We start from the raw sequence: 21,540 nt of genomic DNA on the forward strand, positions 1-21,540 counted from the left end.
CTGCCTCGTAAATACAGGTACCATCTAAACCCAGCTTATTTGTAAGATTTGCTCTAAAAGATTGGGGGGGAGAGGGGAGTAGTGTATAAAACTATAGCGCGGGTACCTATGCCCCCCCCCCCAGCAGGCCTGTGTTTCCCATAGGCTAGGATGTTAGCTGCCCCGTTGATTTCTCCAACTATGCAGTTCCAGAAGTTCCATGTATGGTGGACTGAGCTAGGCAACGTAGTATGGGAGTGGGCGGGTTGGGGCAGTGAGGCTAAGGAATTAAAATTTTTATTTAGATATCTGGGGGCCTGGGGAAAGAAATCGGTGGGGACCAGGGGAGAACACTAAAGAATAGCTAGGGCTCCCTGCCACCGACTCCATCAGGACTGAACACGTTGCAAAGTTTATATTTTGATCTTATCTCGACTCCAAGGCTTGGACTGGTCCCCCCGAAGTCTGAAGTCCTACAACCCTACAACCGCACGCTGCACCTTAACACCTGCGGAAGAAACTGAAGCGCTTCCGTCGGTGGTTGCTACCTTGGCGGTTCTCCAAGGGGCGGGGCTGGCCGGAGAGGAGAGTCTGGAGAAGCCTCCTGAGTTGCCATGGAATCAAGTCCGAGCCAAGGTCTTAACCAAAAAGACGCCGATGAAATTTGCCCTCAGGGATTACTGGTGTTCGCTGGCTCTTCGGATGAGGACACCAACTTGGCCAAGCAGTTTTGGGTGGCGGCATCCATGTATCCGCCCAACGAATCTCAACTGGTTTTGTCCAGGGGTAGCTCTCAGCGTCTGCCAGTGGCGGGGTCCTCAAAGAGGATTTCGCCTGGTGAGTAGCTGCCTCCTATGGAAGATTTCTCTCTCCACCACAAATGACCTGGAAGATAGCAGAGTCCCTCCCCAGAGGAACTGCCGAACCTAATTCTAAAATAGGAACCTCTCATTTCAAGCATCTTAAACCCTATATAGTAGTTCTTTAAGCCTCAGCAACACTGCCCCCTGACAAGGATCAGTGGGTATTGGTTACATCTAAAAATAGCCACTAGGTTATGACATCTATTTGTTTAAACAGCGTAAAGTATTCATGAAGTGTTATATGTTGGCTGAAAGGATATTAAGGTTGGTAGTTGACATAACAGTTAAAAAGAAACAGTGGAGAAAGCCAGCCTCAGCATTAGGAGCTAAGTTCCCTGACCTGTAAGAACTAGTAAGACCCAAGATATGAAAACTGTTATTAAGCAATTTGTATTGTTATAGAAAATACTTTAAATGCTGTGGTTTTTCCAATGATTTCTTTACTTCCCTTTTGTATTTTTTAGAGAATATTTACATGAAGTCATTTATCCTTACGAAAGATGGTGAGTACCAATTTTTAAGCCTTTCAACATCCTGATTCCCAGGGTCTTCAGAAAATAGGTATTAAATGTAAGTATGCAACTTTACACTTTGGCATAACTTTCTGAATTGCATATCCATACCCTGCCCTATTTATCTAGAGGAAAGTGCCCTAATTCCTATAACACATTGAATAGCAATCAAGAAATTAGAATTTCTGACCATACAAATATGTTATCTTTAGAGGCTCAGGCTCACTCACCTTCTAAAGTGAGTAGAAGTTCTTGCAGACATAGTTACTTCATTGTCTCTATTTATGAATCTGAATTATGAAGTTTCAAGACAGTACATATATGTTTGCCTTCCTACTAATTTATGTATTGCTTTCTGACTTTATCCAATTTTATATCAAATTACTGTAAAACATGATATAATTATTTCAAATTGTCTTATTTCCTTTAGAGAGTAAATTCAATGCTGAAATCCTAAAGATTCAGGAATCTGAGGAAAAAGAAAAATATCTCCAGAAGGTAGGCCAGTATTTCAGAATGTCATCTGATTTTCACTAAATTTTCTAAATAACCCCAATTATTATTTTTAAAATACATATACATGTACATACACACACATATATTCTTGTGTGTCAGCTTGAGCAACTGGAAACTCTGAGAATTCTAACTGAAGATTAAGAAATTCTTTTAAAGTTTGGCTCTTCTCATTCTCTGAGAAAGCAGAAGCATATAGAGGAACAACAAAATTCAAAGGAAATGGAGAAAGATGGACTCACCCACTTCCCATCCAGAAAGATCCCAAACCAAATACAGTGCTCTAACAAGAGAAACATTGTAAGAACAGGAAAAATCCAATGGGTTTGACTATCTTAATAGCCCAAGATTAAATGATCTGAGGAATGGTCTGTTATCTAAAACCATTCTGACTAAAAGTTGAGGTTAAACACATCAGTGGTGTCAAATCAACAGAACATGTCTCTTTTTGGCGATATTCCTTGTTTGTGTCTCATGATGCAGGCACAGCCTTTAACTCACCAATTAATAGAGTGATTTATAGAAACAAGTTTGTTTGGTTAATGGATAAATTCCATTCCTGTAAGTCTTCCTATACAATAAAAGCAAAGGCAGAGGATTTGTTTTGGCCTAATGTCCTAAATTATTGGACATATTGGCAAACTCTGAAACTCTTATCGGGAATTCTACATAAATTACACAACAATGCATTTGAGTTTGCTGAGCACAGTAATTCATTTTGTGGACTGTTGGTGATTTCCTCCAAACAAATTAGGTAATTAGAAACAGTTAGTCAGCATTTTCTTCTGTTTTTAGGATATTAAACACTATATGTTTATACCAGCACTTAATGGCCGGAGGGAGTCTAATTTTCAGTGTGGTAAAAATCATTAAAAGTTGCTTCTTCAAGGAGTTTGTTTCATTTAATTTCATTTTAGGAAGGGATTAAACATAAAAGGTAAAAAGTAAAAGCAAACTTTGTCAATTTTCATCATCTTTTGTCAAACAATAAGACAAGATGAGTTACAGGTAGATGCTCTGCTAATGGACTATTATAGTAGGAGCTTTAGAACTGGTTTCCTTTTCTCAGGCTTTCTATTAACATATTAATCACTTAATTCCACAGATAGGATATGTATGGAGAACCTGATTTGTGCCAAGTACCACACTAAATAATGGGAATGCAGATAAAATGTGGTCCTTGTTCACAAGGAGCTTACAATCTGTTGGAGGAAGCCATCAAAGTCAAGATTTATATAAATATATATATTGTCACATGAAATCATGATAGATGCATGTAGACAATACTATGGGAACCTATGGAAAGACATTAGAATTAAATTTAAGGAATCAAAAAATCTTCCCAAAGGAGCTGATTTTGGAAGAACCTACAGAAATGCCAACGAATATGTAAAACGCCCTCCACGCTGCAGGATCTCTTCCAAAAACCCAAATCCGATTATACTATCCTTTATTAGTCTGCTAGGGATGTCATAACAAAATACCACAGACTGGGAGGCTCAAGCAACAGAAATGTATTTTCTCATAGAGGCTAGAAGTCCAAGATCATGCTACCATGAGGTTGGTTTCTGATAAAGCCTCCCTTCCTGGCTTGTGAACAGCTGTCATCTCACTGCATCCTCACGTGGCAGAGGGAGAGCTCTCTAGTGCCTCTTCCTCCTAAATCGACACCAGTCCTATAGAAGATGACCCCTTCTTTATGACCTTGTTTATCCTTAATTAACTCCTAAAGGTCCTACCTCCAAATACAGTCACACTGGGGGCTTCAACATGGGAATTTTAGAGGACACAATTCAGTCCATACACCTACTTTCACTTTCCCATGGTTTCCATTTTTGCAGGGTCAAGACCATACCCTTCAGTATGGCGTTCAAGTTCCTTTCCAATCTGACCATAACCTAACTTCCTACCACTCTCCCTTATCACCTGCAGCCCTGCCCCATCCCCAGTGTATTCTACTCCATATCTTTGGTTCTCAACCATTAGACTAGAGCACACCATCCACCTTTTCCCATATTTGCTACTACCAAAGTGGTCAATGGATAAAATATATTTTTGCGAAATCTAAACCCACACACAATTCTGTGGTATCTTAATTATACATTAAGTTCAAGGGGAACCTGCAATGCAATAACAAAGATTATTCTAATATCTAGAAAACTAACAAAGGAGCAAGTCAGCAGGAAAGAAAATGTTACTGAAACTGGGCCTCATGAATATATAGGGGAGCTTGGTACTGCACAATGAAGTTCTAGTCAAATAGTGTCATAGTTAAAAGGCAACCAAGAGAGGGCCTCCCTGGTGGCACAAGGGGTTAAGCACCACACTGTGAAGCAATCCTCTGCAGCACAAGTTCGATCCCCAGCTGCCAGGGAGCAACCCACATGGCAAAGCAGACCTCTCCTGCTCACCCACTGCTCCCCTCAGCTGTGTATTTCAGTCAGTCTACCTGTTCTGCTCCCCGCTCTGTCTCTGGTGAATCCTCTCACCCCCCACATCTCTGGCCTGTACCCCAGCTCTTGTATGTATAAATAAATAAACACATATTTAAAAAGAAAAAAAGGCAACCAAGAGAACCCAGCAGAAACAGTGCTCTTATAGCTATCCTCAGATATTATTGTGGTGTATTCATAACAGCTAATTTAGTCCTTGCATGACACTAAGCTAAGCAGTTTACAGGTATCAAGACATATCCTCTTTAGAATACCTTCATATGATTATCCCCATTTAATCAAACAAGGCTTAATTTTCCAAAGATTCCACAATCAATAAGCAGTAGAGCCTAGATTCAAAGTCTGTATCCTAACTCCAAAGCCCATGAGACTCATTGTATTGTGATGATCTCTGGCCACAGCATTGTTCAGGCATGCTGCCAGGTATTCTAAAATTCAAAACTGTATGAATACAAGCCTGAACAATGAGAAACAGTGTTTCCAGCCCTGTGGAACTATAAATTGTTTCTTCAATCTGCAACAGATTTTCATGTTGCTACAAAGTTACCCTTAAAAGCAACCTCAAATGCCAGCTTCTCTGTGAAGCCTTCCCAGAGAAAAACTGGAGACTGCAGGCTGGACAGCTCTCTTCCTGATGCTCCCAATGACCTCCCTCACAGTATTTATCACAGTCTCTGATCTGTATTATGGATAATTGTGTCTGTTTCTGCCTTTCCTGCTAGATTACTGGCACCATAGGCTAGTGGACTTTTGGAGACCAGGTGGGTTTAGAAGTCTAATGATGCCACTTACTATTTGCATGACCTATTTAAGCCTGTGAGACTCAGCTTCCTCAGATATAAAGGAGGAATCATTAAAAAAAAAAAAAAAATGTCCTCTGCACAGAGTTGATATAAGGTACATAAAGTGCCGGCCATACATAGAGTTTTCCTTCAACAAATGTTAATTCTCTTTTCCTCTTTAAGGACAGAGGTTCTTTTTATTTGCTTAACCCAAATTTGCTAGTCTTCCCGTGTTACTGAAATGTGTTACTGAAACTCAGTAAATATTTGCTGCCTGAATAAATAAGTGCAAAATTGAATTAATGAATAGATATAGGCTGTATATACAGCAATATTTCCATTTTGTTTAGCCTTTTCACATATGCCTATATGGCAATTTTTTCTAGGCTGATAATTTTTGCAAGAATGTTCCCAAGAGCTAATTTGTTTGCAAGCCTGCTTTAGGGCCATTTTAGCACATCACCCCTCTTTTTCAGTTTTGCTTTGATCTTATCAGGTCTATAAATGGGATGATATGTGACTGTAATTACAAAAACACAATCTATTTTTGGATTCACTATTTTTCTAAATCTATAGTACTCTGTATGCATTGCTGTTACCCACATTCTAAAATTTTTAGCTTGATGGCAGAAAGTAATGGGTTGATAGGGGTCTTTTTAAATAAGAAAACACTTACAATGATCTAATTAATCTAAGAGAATCTTTAAAAATTCTTTGAACATATACATTAATAAGGAAATTCCTGGTATAGCTTTCATGTTAAAATGGGGAAAAAATGCAAATCTAAAATTTAAAATTTATTTTCTATCTCTCCTAAAAGTACATTTGTAGCTCTTTCTCCCCAATTGATATTGATTTTTCAGTTGTTAAACTTTTATTAAACTTTAATGTTATCCTCTATTTTGTAATGTTTTCTAGGTACACTTTATAAATGCTTTTGGTTAGTGAACAAAATGCTATTAATCACAAGTACTAGTTTTGTGATGGATATCCATGGCAGAAAATCAAAAACAATTGAGTGTGTCAAGATTAAATGGCTTTCTCTGTCCATAAAAGAAAACTTATAGCACTACACTGAACCATTATTCTTCCTTTGAGAGTTCTAAAGTAGCCTGAAAACATTATAATAAATGAATAGTCAGCTAATTCTTTGAAATAGTAAAACTAATTTGCTTTTTGGTTTTGCCACCTTTAAGAAAGCTCTTTGGCTGATTATTGCCTTATGAAAAGAATTATAAATAATTCATTTGCTGGGAGAAGGAAGATATTAGATTAGTGTTTTAAGGCATATATATAAATGGTATACTTGTAAATGTCCATCTGGGATCAAAGTTATAAAATGAACTAAACTAAAAGTTTTAACAAGCAAAATATCCAATCTGCAGAACATTCATCCCTCTAATATCTTTACAGCGAATGGGCTGGTTTATCACACCCATTGACCACAGTGCAAATCTCAAAAATGAGTTTGCTGAATGTGCTAAATCGTATCCCATGAGCCAGAATCAAGTCATGCTATGAGGGGAACAGTATTGGAAAAAGAAGAATCTAAGAAACTTAGATTCACAAAGGTATATTTTCAGACACTGAATCATGAAAGTGGAAAGCCTTCCTACACCTTGTAGGCCATAAGAGGCATATTCAGAATCGTTACAAGTCAGTTTTGGAAAGCCAAACCAACAGTGTAGGGAATTCCTTAGAGTCATTGCCAGAGAGTTCAGATGAAAGAAAATCCTCTGCTATCAAAATGATCAGACAAATCCAAACGTTCTCCAGAAGTGTTATCTGGCTTTGCTTTAGTTTTGCTATCTTTCCCTAATACAACATTAAGAAAGTTCCTCTTCCTCCATACAATACCATTAGGAAATGGGAGTTTCTCCTTCACCAACAAAAGATACTTAGAGATTTAAATGCTTGTTGTTTCTAATTTGTCAAATAAGCCAAGTGGAAGAATTATTTAAAAAAAAAAAAACAGACTCTGTGTCATAGTAACAAGCAAATATTTTGGTATCAAACAATAATTAAAAGATTATATAAATATGAATTACTCTTTTATGTCATGTATAGTACCACTTTGTTTTCAAACATTATTCAGTTTTGTGAAATATATTCTGTTGACAGATGAGGCTTCCCTCTTAATCTTCTTTGGTAATATATGAAAACATAATTGGGGAAAGGAAAGAGATGTGGAACCACATAGATAATTCAGAAGCCTAGCAAGATGGTAGCAGAGTGAAGACACCAGGCTTGCCTCCTCCCTCAGCTGCAGCAGAACAATGCCAAAATGCTCCTGAGAGAAAAACAGAGGACCACAGCACACACTAGGAGCAACTCAGCAGAAAGGGGGAGGAAAACTTTAAGTGAACAGTGTTCACAGCGATACTAGAGCAGTACAATGCACAGGATGTCCACTGGGGGGAAACCACCAGTAGCTGATTCAGGAGCATACACCAATATTAGGGACTCTTGAGACTTGGCACTGCACTAGATGGGAGGGGATACATAGTTGGCACCCAGGATGAGGTGGGGGAGATAAGGGGAGGGAGGAGGAGCAGTGTGAGGATTACTGGCTTGAGTCTGAGGTTCTCAACACAGAACAGCTGGAGCCTGAAGTGGGGGAGGATGTGGGCCTATGTCTCTTCAGAGAAGCTATTATTTGAAGCCTAGGCTGGGATATTCAAAACGTCTGCCACACTCACTTCCATGGCTCAACTCAAAACAACAAATGAACACTTGAATACTTGGGGAAAGGAATATTAATAATAGGTGAAAACACCCCAGGATAAGGCTCTGTTCTGGAAAAGAGAACAGCTCCCAATCTGTGACCCCATATCAACTACAATTCATGCCTACTGAGGGCTCAAAATTAGCCCAGGGATGGAAGCTGATGCTAGGCTTAGACCAAGGAGCCAGCCTAGAGGAAGGGGTGGACCCCACCCACAAACTCTGGCATCTACACCACACTAGGAAGCTTGAATCCTGACATTCACTGAAAAGGATCCTTTGGTGCCCTACCACACGATTCTTTTTTACCTACTGCCACTTGCCAATACCAGTTCTCCAATTACTTCAACAGCTGCACAGGTAACAGTCTGAAAGTCTATTCCTATTACAAACTATAAAAACTCAAATGAAGAAACAGAAGAATACACTACAAATGCTGGGGCCAAAAAAAATGGAGGATATAAAATAAAAACAGAATGAAGACTGAGAAAATATGAGACAATTACAATGAGAAGTAATGGATCTAAGAAATACTGTAACTGAATTAAAAAATAAAATTGATGAGCTCCACGGCAGACAAATGCAAGCAATGGAGTAAATGAGTCCAAAAGTACAATGTCAGAAAACAAACAAACAGAACAATATAGAGAAAAAAGAATTAAAATCTGAAAATAGTGTAAGAGCCCTTTGGGATAATCTAAAGAGAAATGACAACCATATCATTGTCTCCCAGTAAAAGAGAAAGGCATAGAAAATTTATTTAATGAAATGATTGCTGAAAACCATTTCTCAATCTGGGACATGAGCCAGATGTCATAATCCAAGGGGCCCAAAGAATTCCCAATAAAATAATACCACACAGATACACACTAAGGGACATTACAATAAAGCAGTTGAAAGGCAATGATAAAGAATACTAAAAAATATTAAGAGAAAAAAGGGTAACCAGCAAGGGAACACCAATCAGACTGTCAGTGGGCTTTTCAGAAGAAACAATGAAAGCACAAAGGGATTGGCAAGAGATAAAGTACCTGAAGAAAAAGACTTCTAGTCTAGAATTCCTTTTCCTACAAGATTAACATTCAAGATGGAAGAGTAAGGAGCTTCACTGTAAAGCATAAACTAAAAGAATTTATCAACACCACGCCCACATGAAAGAAGTAATAAATAGGGTATTAATAAAGCAACAGAAAAATGAATATCTAAGTATAGGCACTTATTTCATTCAACATGGAAGAGGAGAGTAACAGTGTGGCCCATCAGAATGGCTCAGAGACCAGACTGTCTAACAGGTCACACAAATAGTCCATCATGTACTAACCTCAACAGAACCTTCAAACAAAAATCAACAGAATACATAAGACAACAGAACAGAAATCTAAAGAAAACATAAAAGGAAGACCTCAAAAAATAAAAAGCCAAGACAGACAACAAATAACAAAATGGCAATGGGTCCTATTTCTCAATAATCACCTGTAAATGGATGCAATGTAGTTTAACATATTCAAATCAATTTAATACATCATAGCAACAAAAATAAAGTTGAAAGCTTTATGATAGTACCAATAGATTCAATGAAAGTATTTGATAAGAGTCATCATTCATTTGTGTTAAAAACCCTGAAAAAAGATGGGACTAGAAGGAACCTACCTCAATATAATAAAGGCTATATATCACAAACCAACAACCAGTATTATATTTAATGGTGAAAAAAATGAAAGCTTTCGCCATAATATCAGGAATAAGACAAGGATGCACATTGTTACCATTTCTGTTTAGCTTAGAGGTTTTGACCAGAGCTATCAGACAAACACAGGAAATAAGTGGAATCCAAATGGGAAAAGAAGTGAAACTATCACTATTCACAGACAATATATTATACATAAAAAATCCAAAAGACTCCACCAAAAAATTATTAGGAACAATAGACAAAAGCAAAAAAAGTGGCAGGTTACAAAATGCACATACAAAACCCATAACTTTTTAATATACAAAAGAAATCAAGAAAATAACACCATCTATAATTACTTCAAAAATAATTAAATACTTCTGCCTAAGGAGGTTAAAGATCTATATAAATAACTACAAGATGTTAGCAAAGGAATCAGATAGCAAAACAAGTAGATAGAAGGATATCTCATACTCATGGATGAGCATAATCAATTAAAATGACTATTCTGCCTAAAATAGTAAATTAAATGCAATTCCCATCAAAATTCCAGCATTATTTTTCAAATAAGTTGAACAAAAAAAATTGAAATTTGTATGGAACCACAAAAGACCTCAAATTGCAAAAGCAATCCTGAGGAAAAAAGGAGAGAAATATAAGTATCATGTTATTTGACTTTAAAGTTTACCATAAAACAGTAACAAAAACATTATGGTGTTGGCACAAAAATAAAGACATGCATCAATGGAACAGAATCAAAGGCCTAGAAATAAATCCACATACATACCAGCACCTAATGTCTGATAAAGCAGCTATAACTATTCATCGGAGTCTTTTTAATAAATGGTGCAGGGAATATTGGAAAACCACACAAAGGAATGAAGTTGGATCATTCTAACTCCATATAAAAAAATAAATTCCAAATGGATTAAATATTTAGTTATAAGTATGGACTAGGGATGAGATTGGACTCTTTTTCATGGTGAATCCCTAGTCCGCTCCTTTATATTTATTTTTTTCATTTTTGACATTTATTAGTCACCTACAGTGTTGGGCACTGTTTTAGGAGACACAGCAGTGAACAAAATTAACCTAGATCCTCCTATCAGCTCTTCTAAATTTTGGTAGGAACACATAAGAGAAAGCATTAGCTCTGCCTGGAACCTAGGAATAGGAAGGCTTAAAAGAGGAGTAGCACTATTCACTAGTCACTACTCACACTCCCAATCTGTTCTCTACATGGCAGCCAGAACTTTTTTTTAATTTAAAAATTACGTATTTATATTATTGAAGTAACACTGATTTACAGCACTGTGTATGATTCAAAGGAGCAGGTTCATCTTTCCTACACCCTGCCTTTTTAAATCCTAATAGGTAGCTCAGGAAACTTGAGATCAGGTCTGTTGGCCCATTCATCATATCTCTAACCATCAACAGAAAACTGGAGAGGGCCTCTCTGGTGGCACAGGAGTTAGTCTCAGCTCTGTCAAGCTATTACTAGTCACTGAAGCAGGAGTTCAATTCCCAGTCAGGGAGCTGACCCACATGGCACAGCAGACATCTCCTGTCTCACCTGCTGCTCCCCTCAGCGGTGCATCTCAGTTGATCTACCTGTCCTTCTCCCTACTCTGTCTCTGGTGAATCCTCTTACCCCCTGCACCTCTGGCCTCTGTCCTGCTCCCTACTCTGTCTCTGGTGAATCCTCTCACCCCCTGCACCTCTGGTTTATACCCCAGTTCTTATATGCATAAATAAATCTTCTAAAAAAAGAAATGACTGCAAAGACCCAGTAATTATTTGTTTGCTAAAGACAAGTCTTGATAATTATTGAAGACCAAATCATCTGTAGTATATAATTCCGACATAATAGAAGTATCATTAATTTATCTATACTTTATTGGATTTTGTTTTTTTAAGATTTATTTATGCATACAAGAGCTAGGGCACAGGCCAGAGTTGTGGGGGTGAGAGCATTCACCAGAGACAGAGTGGGGAGCAGAACAGGAGGATTTATTGACATACACTGCTGAAGGGTGCAGCTTGCGAGACAGGAGAGGTCTGCTGCACCATGTGGATCACCTCCCTGGCCAGGGATTGAACTCGTGCTGCAGTAGCTGCTGATAGCTTCATAGTGCTGACACTTAAACCCTTGTGCCACCAGGGAGGTCTCTTTATTGGATTTTAAAATGTAATGGTCAATATAAACACCTAAAACTTATATAATAATGTCATTTCAATTAAAAAATGTTACTTTAATTAAAAATAAATATATAAACTTAATCCCTCCCCAAAATAAATAAAACGATGTTTTATGCTCATATTTTCCTCAACATTCAAATTCAAATCTCATTGCTTTTCAACCATAAGTGCGTATTAAAGCAGTTATTAAAATCACTTTTACTTTCATGCATTTATGTGAATGTTTTAAAACAAGAGCTGTGCTATTAGGGTAATTATTTTTATTTTCTGTTTAAATATATGCAACTGCCCTAAGAAAAGTGTGTAACAGAAATAAGCAAATCTGCCCTAAGAAAAGTGTGTAACAGAAATAAGCAAATGCCTATTTTTTCTTCACAACAGATACATTTATATTTTGTTGAAATCTACATTGAAGACAAATTGTATTGATTTTCTCGATTCTCTAATCTAGTCACTGATATTTTTCTCATTTTAGTAAGCTGATATTTTTTAAATGAAAATTATATATGTCAGAGCTGGGACTTGAGCCAGTAGCAAGCAATTTCCAGGAGCTACAAAAAGGTGCTTAGATATGCATCTTTTTCCTGCAAGTCAGCATTCTCCCTCCCCCAGATTAATAATCTTCTCACATCTTCCATCCACTCCCATAGATCACTCAGTCAGGTCTGCCTTCTAAAATCAAATTAGTGCTGAAGAAAGGCTTTTCACTGATCATTCAGGTTATCTTTTAACGTGCAGAGCAGATCATTTGGACCCAACAGGTCTGTATCTTATTATTATAGTGGATGTAAATTTGCCATAGTGAAATTATAGAATCTATATAGCACATTTCAATTAATAGGCACAGGGAATGGTAGTAAATTCATAGTATAAATTCATAATTGAAGCATTCTGTTATCAAAATCAATAAGAGTTATATACTGCCTTTTAGGACTAAGCCCAATTGTGTGACTTTTGATTGATATATAGGTTTACCTTAAATGAATAATTCTCATTTTCCTCAATACTGCATTTGTAACAAAGATGAGAAATGGAATTTACTAAGGATTAAGATGGTATTGGATAAGAATGAAAACTCCCCAGTGCTCCTAGTAGACAGTTAACTCTCAATCATTACCATAAAGTTAAAAATTAAATACTGGAGTCCCCATGGGTAAAAAAAAATCAGATAATGTTCTCCACTTCTGTTAAACCATAGAAACTTGGTTGTAATTAGGTAATATTCTAATTTGGGATGTAATTCCCCCTTATGGCTAACTGTACTCAAACAGCCCATCATAAATATTTAATTTATGTTAAATAAGATATTAAAAAGTGTATTAGTTTATAAATACCACTATCATAATTCTCTACCCTTTAACCACATTTTGCAAAATGCTATTTATGTTGCCATAAAATAAGTAAATTAACTTTGAACAAAGCTGATCTCAGTATAGGTTCACTCCCCCGTGCATATCCCCATAACATATTTTCCATCAAAGTGTACATGTTCTCTGTGTTAGCAGAGACTATATTTCTTTTCTTTACCATGGTTAATCCTAGTTAATTATTTTCAAAATGAATACTGTCCATAAATAATAAGTTATAGAAAAGAAAATGGTCTGATATATAAGTGGACAGAGGAATTTGCAATGAATAATTATGAACAAATTCTATCTTAATTTTCCTCCTTGTTTCTCTTTTCTTCCTTCCAACTACATTCACCAACTCAACCATACATCAGAAGTTGAATCATCAGAAACCCTCCCTGCTTGTACATAGATGATAAGCAATCTATCCTAATCATCCTTTTCCCATTCATCCATGTTTTGAAAACATTGAAGGAAAATTTTTTCTATCACCCTTAAATCACCCACTAGCTACCATTTATTAAATATCCACATATGCCATCTGTCACGTGAAATATTTTTTATTAGCTCCAACAACCATCCTTATTGAAGGAGTCTAAGCCTCAGAGAAGCGGATCTTTGATTTACCCCAGATCATGAACTTTTAACATTTGATTAGTGATGACCGCATCAGAGGAGAAAAGGAGGAAGGAGCTGCTGCTATTAAGTGCAGAAGAATCGGGATTCAAACCCAAACATATTTGACTCTGCTAATCTCTGTTGCCACAGCCGTTTGGCTCTGAAAAGCCAAAAATAGAGAACTAAGCTATTTAATACTAATTTCCTGGAATCCATATTTATTCCACAATTTATCCTTAAAGAGCAAGATGTAAATATAAGTAATATAAATAAAATGTGTAAATATAAGAAAATATCCAATATTAAAATTACAAATTCTGACCCCCATATAGAACTAAGACTGTTAAATGCTTTATCAAATTCCATTCATGAACACAACTAAACACTATGATTAGAAATAAGAATTCTTTTCATTGTTATGAAATTAACTAGTAAATTATTTTCCCATATTAGTAATTTATTATTTATTTGTTAATTATTTATTAATCATTAATAAGGTAAACTATAAGGGCTTTCTCTTGCTGCTAAATTTATTTAGTTATCCTGACAGAGATTTCTTAGAGTAGTTGGCAAAGTTTTTGTTCTGATGACACAATTGCTTACAGAAGTTTTGTTATTTATTCCCGGAAACATGTTCAGGAAGCAGAAATCAAATTAATTTGAAAGCTTTGTTTCTGGTACATTATGTTATATTATAAAACTGACTAGGTACTAAAATTCAAAATAATAAAAAAAAAACAGAAATCAGAAGAAAACATATATATATCCAACTATTATCTTAGACTCTTGTAACTAAATACATGTCTGTTTTTATATTAGAAGCATTAAGCAATATAATTTGTCTATGGCCCCTAATAGTTACATAGAAAATACTCTTGTAGCTATGTTCGTGGAGAATTTTAAGAACTAAACTTACCATTTTAAGCTTACCACTGTTAATAGCACTTTCTAAAACTTTTTTTTTTTTTGCTTAGGTTAATAATTTGGTATTCCTGTAACTATTTCATTCATACATCATGAGTCAACTCAATTCAACAAAAATTCATTAAGTTTATACAAAGCACTGCTAATCTCTAAGAAAGGATAAAAAGATGAGTAAGACTCTAAAAGAGACATAGCAGCAACTATGAAATAAAACAGAGAAAGTAAGATCAATACCATAATAAAGGTATAAAGTGTAATGTAATCACAGTATGGGAGCAATTAATTCCAGTTGAGTGCGTGTGTAATAGAAAAGTTGGAAAGGAACTAACATTGTATATCTCTGGTAATTATCTATGGACATTATTTTATTCCATCCATACCAAGTTAACAGCTGTGAAACAACTTAGCTTTTTAAAATACCCTGTATTTTTTTCAGTAACTGATATTATACCCAAAAATTCAAGTAGAAAGTAGAAATTTTTGCCTCAAAAAAAATGAAATTAAAACCTCGCTGGCTCATTAAAGATTCATTCATTTAAGCTGAGAATGACGCAAAGCCATGATGACCAGTGTGCCTGTCAGCTGATCACTCCTGCCCAGCACAAGTGCCTCCACCCAAGTGTCTCAGTGGGGCCTGGCTGAGGTTTACAGCTTCTCTCACAGGCAGCAGGAACGAAGAACCATCCTGAGGATTTCTCAGGAATGCAGCAGCCTCTAGGGCTTTGCACACTGTTTCCTCCTCCTTAACAGCCTTCTTCCCTATCCTGTTTCTATTGTTATTTGGTGACTACTGGCAGGTTGGAGCTCAGAAATCACCTCCTTTGGGACTTCTGAGACTCCCCTGCCATGTCATATACAAATACATACACTCCCTAATCTGAATTAAGGCTCCCTTTTTGGTTCTCTAATCGCACCCTCAATTAACCCCATCATAGCACATTTGAAAGAATGTATTTGTCTTTTTCTCCAAAATGTGCAATCACCTTGCAGTCAGGAATTGTGTTTTGCTCAGCACAATAAGGTCCCATAGTTGTATCCCCTTATGGATTGAAATGTGTCCCCACCCCACCCAAAAAAGACACATTGATGTTCCAACCCCCAGTATCTCAGAATATGACCTTATAGAAGCACTGTGGATGAAATTAGTTAAAGCAAGTTAACACTAGACTTCTCTATCCAATATGACTGATGTCCTTATATGACAGCCATGTACAGACAGATACACAAGGAGAAAGCCATGTTCCACCGAAGAGAGACTGGAGTTATCCAGCAGCAAGTCAAGGAATGCCCAGATTGCCAGAAAATCACCAAGCGCTGGGAAGAAGCAAGGAAGGAGTCCCTTACAGTTTCCAGAGGGAGCATGACTCTGCCAACACCTTGATTTTGGACACAATAAAGTTCTGTTGCTTCTGGACTTTGCTCCAGCAGCCCTAGGAAGAGTGCAGTGCTCTAAATTTTGAATGGATGGGTAAATGACTTCGAATTTTTACCTGGCCATGATAAATATATGTCTATTCTCAGTTACTTCTTCCTTCTAGCCTTGATCTAAACAGAGCTGCTTTCATTTTATTTGACCATCTGACGTTATGAGCTTCCTTTGTCAGAGACTCAGTTTTTTCTTTTGTTCTCAAATACCCCCAGTACGATTTTCTGGCTATCTACAAAACTATACATAACTGGATTCTGGAGGAAAAAAAAAATTGGTACCTATATAGTTTCTTTTAATATACTCTCCAGTCTTCATGCCTGAACTAAAGTTTTTACACTTAGGAAAGTTTACCTGAGAGTGTGAATGTCTTGGTATCTAAGAAAAGGAAGAGAAGGAATAGATTCAGTTCCACATGCAAAACTGCTAAGAACAGGCCTCTTGCCTTGGACACAGGCTGCGGCATGCTATTTGAGTTTGCCGAAATTGTCTCTTGCCACCATTCAGCGGTGATTCTGTGTGATGGTCAATAGCTTGGGCTTTGTTGTCAAATAGAGCTGGACTAAAATCCAACTCTGCCACTTACTTGGGTAAGTTATTTAACCTTTGTAAGCTTTGGTTTCCTCACATGTACAACAGGGCAAGAAAAGTGTGAAACTTCTGAGTTCTTACAAGAAAACAATTACATAATGTATAGAAAATTTTTGATGTCATTCATGTAGTGAAAGTCTTAATAAAAGTTAGTTATGAAGGGGAAAAAAATTCTGTTTAGGATCAAAATCATATTATTTTATAAATCAGCTTCCTCTAAAAGAAAAACTGGCTTATGTTACAAATAAAAAGTACAACTCTATCATGGAAAATTATTCTTTTAAATTTTGCCAAAGAATACAGGAAGGAATATGGGAACAGAAAATGTTACCCTCCCCAGGCATTTATTATTTCATCAACAGATTCACCTACTTATTTTTCCCTTACACAGGCCAAGAGGAGAGATGAGATCCTCCAACTCTTAAGAAAACAAAGAGAAGAAAGGATCTTGGTAAGACTTGATATTGAGGTATCCGAATATATCTGGAGCTATGCCAAATTCTCAGAGGTTTTACTCTTAAATTCATTGATCTCTTGCATCTAGAGTTTTATCGCTATTGAAGTGGTGGGCAAAAATATCAGGTAACCTGGCAATCCTTTATGAACCAAAGATACCTCCACAGTGTTAGGCTCTGCTGGTGTAGGAATGAGGTGTTATTATCAGTGAACTTGCGATCACCTATTTTAAAATGTAGAATATTAACTATTAGCTCCTTCAGTGCTTTTTTTAAAAAGATTTATTTATTTTTATACAAGAACTGGGGTAGGTACAGGCCAGATGCGCGGGAGGGTGAAAGGATTCACCAGAGACAGAGCGGGGAACAGAACAGCAGACTGATGAAATACACCGCTGAGGGGAGCAGCGGGCAAGACAGGAGAGGTCTGCTTTGCCATGTGGGATTCTCGCCAGCCGGCAGGGATCGAACCTGCGCTGCAGAGGCTGCAGACAGCTTCACAGTGCAGAGCTCAGCCACCTGCGCCACCAGGGAGGCACTCCTTCAGTGCTTTTTACAATGATTAATCTTGCTTAGATCACACAAAAACAAATGCTAAATGAAGAGACTTAAACTTAACAAAAACAAGAACAATACTGTTTAAACTTACAGATGTACAAACATGCACTCTCCTGAGTAAAACCAAATTCCCTAATCTGGAACTTTTTTGACCCCACATTCTCCAGCTCTAAGAAGCTGGCCGGTATAAACTCAGTGATAATTTTACCTTAGAGTTTCTTCACATAAGTAAATTTTGATCAGTGAAAGTAGTAAAACAATTGTCCCTTTTGGTTTTGTTTTGTTTTAGAAAGAACTGATTTCTCTTCCTTATAAACCGAATGCCAAAGTACACAAAGTAAAGTAAGTCTATCCTCAAAAATAGTCTCACCTTTCTAGTTCCCTCATACAGAAGCACTTCTTTTTCCCTGCCCAGTTTGCCACTCACCCTTAAAACTTCGAAAAACCCACCCACTGTATTCCAGAATTTGTTCCTTGAGTAAACTTTCTTCTTTTTACATGTAAGACTGCATGCCCACTTGCATATCTCTGTGAGGTGCAAGTCTAAGATGGTGCAGACGGAAGCAGATCGACCTGAAATCTCTGCACATGTCTTCTTTCCTTCTCACCCACCTGCCATTGCATTCTCTCAGCCCCACACTCCTTATCCACACCTGGCTCACCGTCTTTAGTAAATTAGCAGGTCTCCTAGGTCATCAGCTATGAGACCACCAATGGCTTCCCTAAAGTGCTGAATCTAAGTTCAGGTGGCAAGACATTGAGCCTTACAGTGATGGGTTAACAGCCTTGTCCCTGACATGTTAAAGTACCAGGCACATGATTCAGGAGACTTTAAAGGAAACCAGCTATTACCATTTAATCATTAAAGAACCTCTAATTTAAAAAAAAAAAAACCTTTTCCATTATGATATTATGAGTGAACACCAAGACGCTAATTCAGCGTTCATTTAACATATGTGTACTTGCATAATACATTCAGGGAAGAACACTTAGAGAGTAATAGCTTTCTATTCTTAACTCACTGGTATGGAAGCTGACTCCTTTTAATGTTATCCAAGTAATCCCTTAAAGAAAATATGAATATGTCTATAGTAATTTTAAAAACCTTGGGGGGAAAAAAAAGATCACTTCATCACCTGGCTATATTGCCTATGCAATGCTCAACAACTAATTTCTTGCTTTTTTAGCCAGATGATTCGATTTAGCTTCTAAGAGTGGAGCAAAACTAGTCCAATCCAAAGAGTCAGTGATTAAAATAGTGGATGAAGAGTGTTCTAGAACAGCAGCAACACATATCTCTGAGTGCCTCAGATTTCTGTGCCCGTTTTTACAGGAATGCTACTCTTGACCAGTATAAGAGTTGATCTCCCGAAGAGTAAAACATTATTTTACAGCCCAATCAGATAAATCCCTTAATGACTTACATGTTTATTCAATTTATATACATGTTTATAATATTTATAAGTAAATAAATTTACATTCAATTTATTTACTTACATGTTTATTCAATTCCTTTTATATATCAACTTACGCATTCTCCCTCCCCTGTTCCAAAGTCTGGAATTTCATTCCATTCCACTGTCCACATCTTTCTCTTTCTCTGTGCTTTTTATACAGTTACTGTCTGTACCATTCTTTATATATATATATATATATATATATATATATATATATATAAACACACACATACACACACATTTTTTACATCATTTTTCATTTTTGCACAATGTGTGCATTTTCATCTTGGTTATATTCCCCATACAAATTGCACTGCCCCTTATTTTGACCCAATCTCTCCTCTCCCCACCCCCCACCCCCCTAGTGTGTCTCTGGTTTATGGTTGATTTTGATTTTTTCTATATAATAGTTTTCTTTTTCCTGGTCCCTTATTTAGGTTTTCCGAACTCCTGTACCATTCTTTTGGCCATGAGTCATGTGCTAACTACTTCATGCCCACATTTTATAATTATCCAGTTCTTAAATTGTTATTTAACTGTTCATACCTCGATTTGTCTATACCTATACTGTAAGCTGCATGAGAAACTGGACCTTCCACAGTGTCTAGCTTACTACCTACATGAAGGAAATTCAGAAAATATTTGTAACAAAAATTTTTAGTTCAAAACTATTGGGTAGATCAGTATTAGCTAATTTAAAAAGTGATTTTTATACTATAGATTTATAAACATCTCCTTAAATTTTAAATATATCAGACACAATTATAAAACACTTTAATTTTGCCTTCTTTTTCCTCTCTCTAACCTGTCCTGTCTACCCCAACCACTACCACCACCACCACCCCCACATTCATATATACACTTCTTGGATAATACAGGTTTCTTTCTGTCAGAAAGAAAGATCTAAAAAGTGGGTTCTTGGTAAGGTTTTCACAGCAATATGTTTCTATACCTCAGGAGTATTAATATTTTAAAAGAAGGCCAACTACAAGGAATAATGGGTAATCCAAAGAAATCAATTACCAATGATGGACTCTCCAAGCCTGACTCTTGGGTAACAGAATATATTTAGGGTTGGAAGAAGTCTTCTCCCATTCCCTTCATAACATAATGACCACTCCTCCCACATCAAAGTTTACATTTGGTGACAAGCTTCAGTGTATAATGAGAATCCAAAACAGTGAATCTTTACTAGGGAAAATTACAAAAGTTGTTTTCATGCTATATTGTGCTCACAACTATGGAGTTCTGTGTACCGGAACTGATTCATGTTCTCACCAACAGGAAAGTGATAGCAGAATCAGATAAAGAAGATCAAGAAGCAGTCAAAGCCTTGGATTAATTTTATTGACACATGATAAAGGATGTTTCAACTTAGATCTCTTACATCAGGGTCACTGGGATTGCTTGGTTAAAGTAGATAAAGAAATAAAAGTTAAATATATAGACTTCTAGGAAGTTTACCAGTTATTGACTGTGTCTGTTTACTTATTTGATGCTACCACATTTGATATCACACAATAATAATCTCTCTAATCTTATAAATACTCATAATAAATCTTAAAAACTCCTATTTCACTTTTCATTTGAAGGGTATTTCCAGAATTACTAAATTTGATGTATATTGTAACAATCATATGAACAAGAAACAGGAACTTTATGTGCCCCAATTTGTAGATCATCAGTAAAAATAATAAGGAAAAATGTACTCCCTGGTGGCGCAAGGGGTTAAACACCACACTATGAAGCAATCTGCAGCCTCTGCAGTGCGGGTTTGATCCCCAGTCAGCCAGGGAGAAACCACATGGAGAAGCAGACCTCCCCTGCTTCACCCACTGACTGCTCCCCTCAGCACTGTATTTCAGTTGGTCTGCCTGTTCTGTTCCCCACTCTGTCTCTGGTGAATCCTCTCACCCCCCAGATCTCTGACCTGTACCCCAGCTCTTATATGCATAAATAAATAAATCTTTAAAAAAAATACAATAAGGAAAGCGTGATGAAATGGTAGCCTGGACATATTCCCAGTGCCAACCTCCCTCACTTTCAAGGGCCATTCCCTTTAGCATACTGGGGAAGAGAAAATGAAATATTTGTTCCTTCCCCATTGTCTAGTTGGCAGTCCTGTGCAGGGTTGAGGGCTCTGCTCCAGTGCTCACAGCTCTTGCCTTCCACCAGGAACTCCTGGAGGTAACCTCCAAAAGATGTAACTCGCACTCCACAGTGCCAAGAGAAGTCATTGTCAGAACTTACAGGGACACACCAAACTTCAAGGAAAGCTGGGAAATAGTCTTTAAATGGGGAGCCTAGTTAAAATTTAGGGACTTCATCACAAAAATAAGTGGAAAATAGATATTGGTGGACAGCTAACAGTTTCTGCCACATTCTTTGATGGGGAGGGGGAAGTGTTTTGAACACAAGGAAGTTAGGCTTAGAAAAGAAACTTAGAAAGCTATAAATTGGCAATCTCA

General features: G+C 37.0%; 1 protein-coding gene across 1 annotated transcript; it reads left to right on the plus strand.

The window, feature by feature from the left end:
* Positions 1–540: 540 nt before the first annotated feature.
* Positions 541–20,414, plus strand: HOATZ (HOATZ cilia and flagella associated protein; the record flags this gene model as incomplete). Its single annotated transcript, XM_084249817.1, has 5 exons — positions 541–816; positions 1,785–1,852; positions 16,994–17,053; positions 17,905–17,957; positions 20,357–20,414. Exons 1-5 carry the CDS (start codon positions 594–596, stop codon positions 20,412–20,414), a joined length of 462 nt encoding a protein of 153 aa, XP_084105943.1. The 5' UTR covers positions 541–593.
* Between the last annotated feature and the right edge of the window lie 1,126 nt (positions 20,415–21,540).

Source organism: Talpa europaea, assembly GCF_964194135.1.
Source record: "Talpa europaea genome assembly, chromosome: 12".
In the NCBI taxonomy this organism is placed as follows: Eukaryota; Metazoa; Chordata; class Mammalia; order Eulipotyphla; family Talpidae; genus Talpa; species Talpa europaea.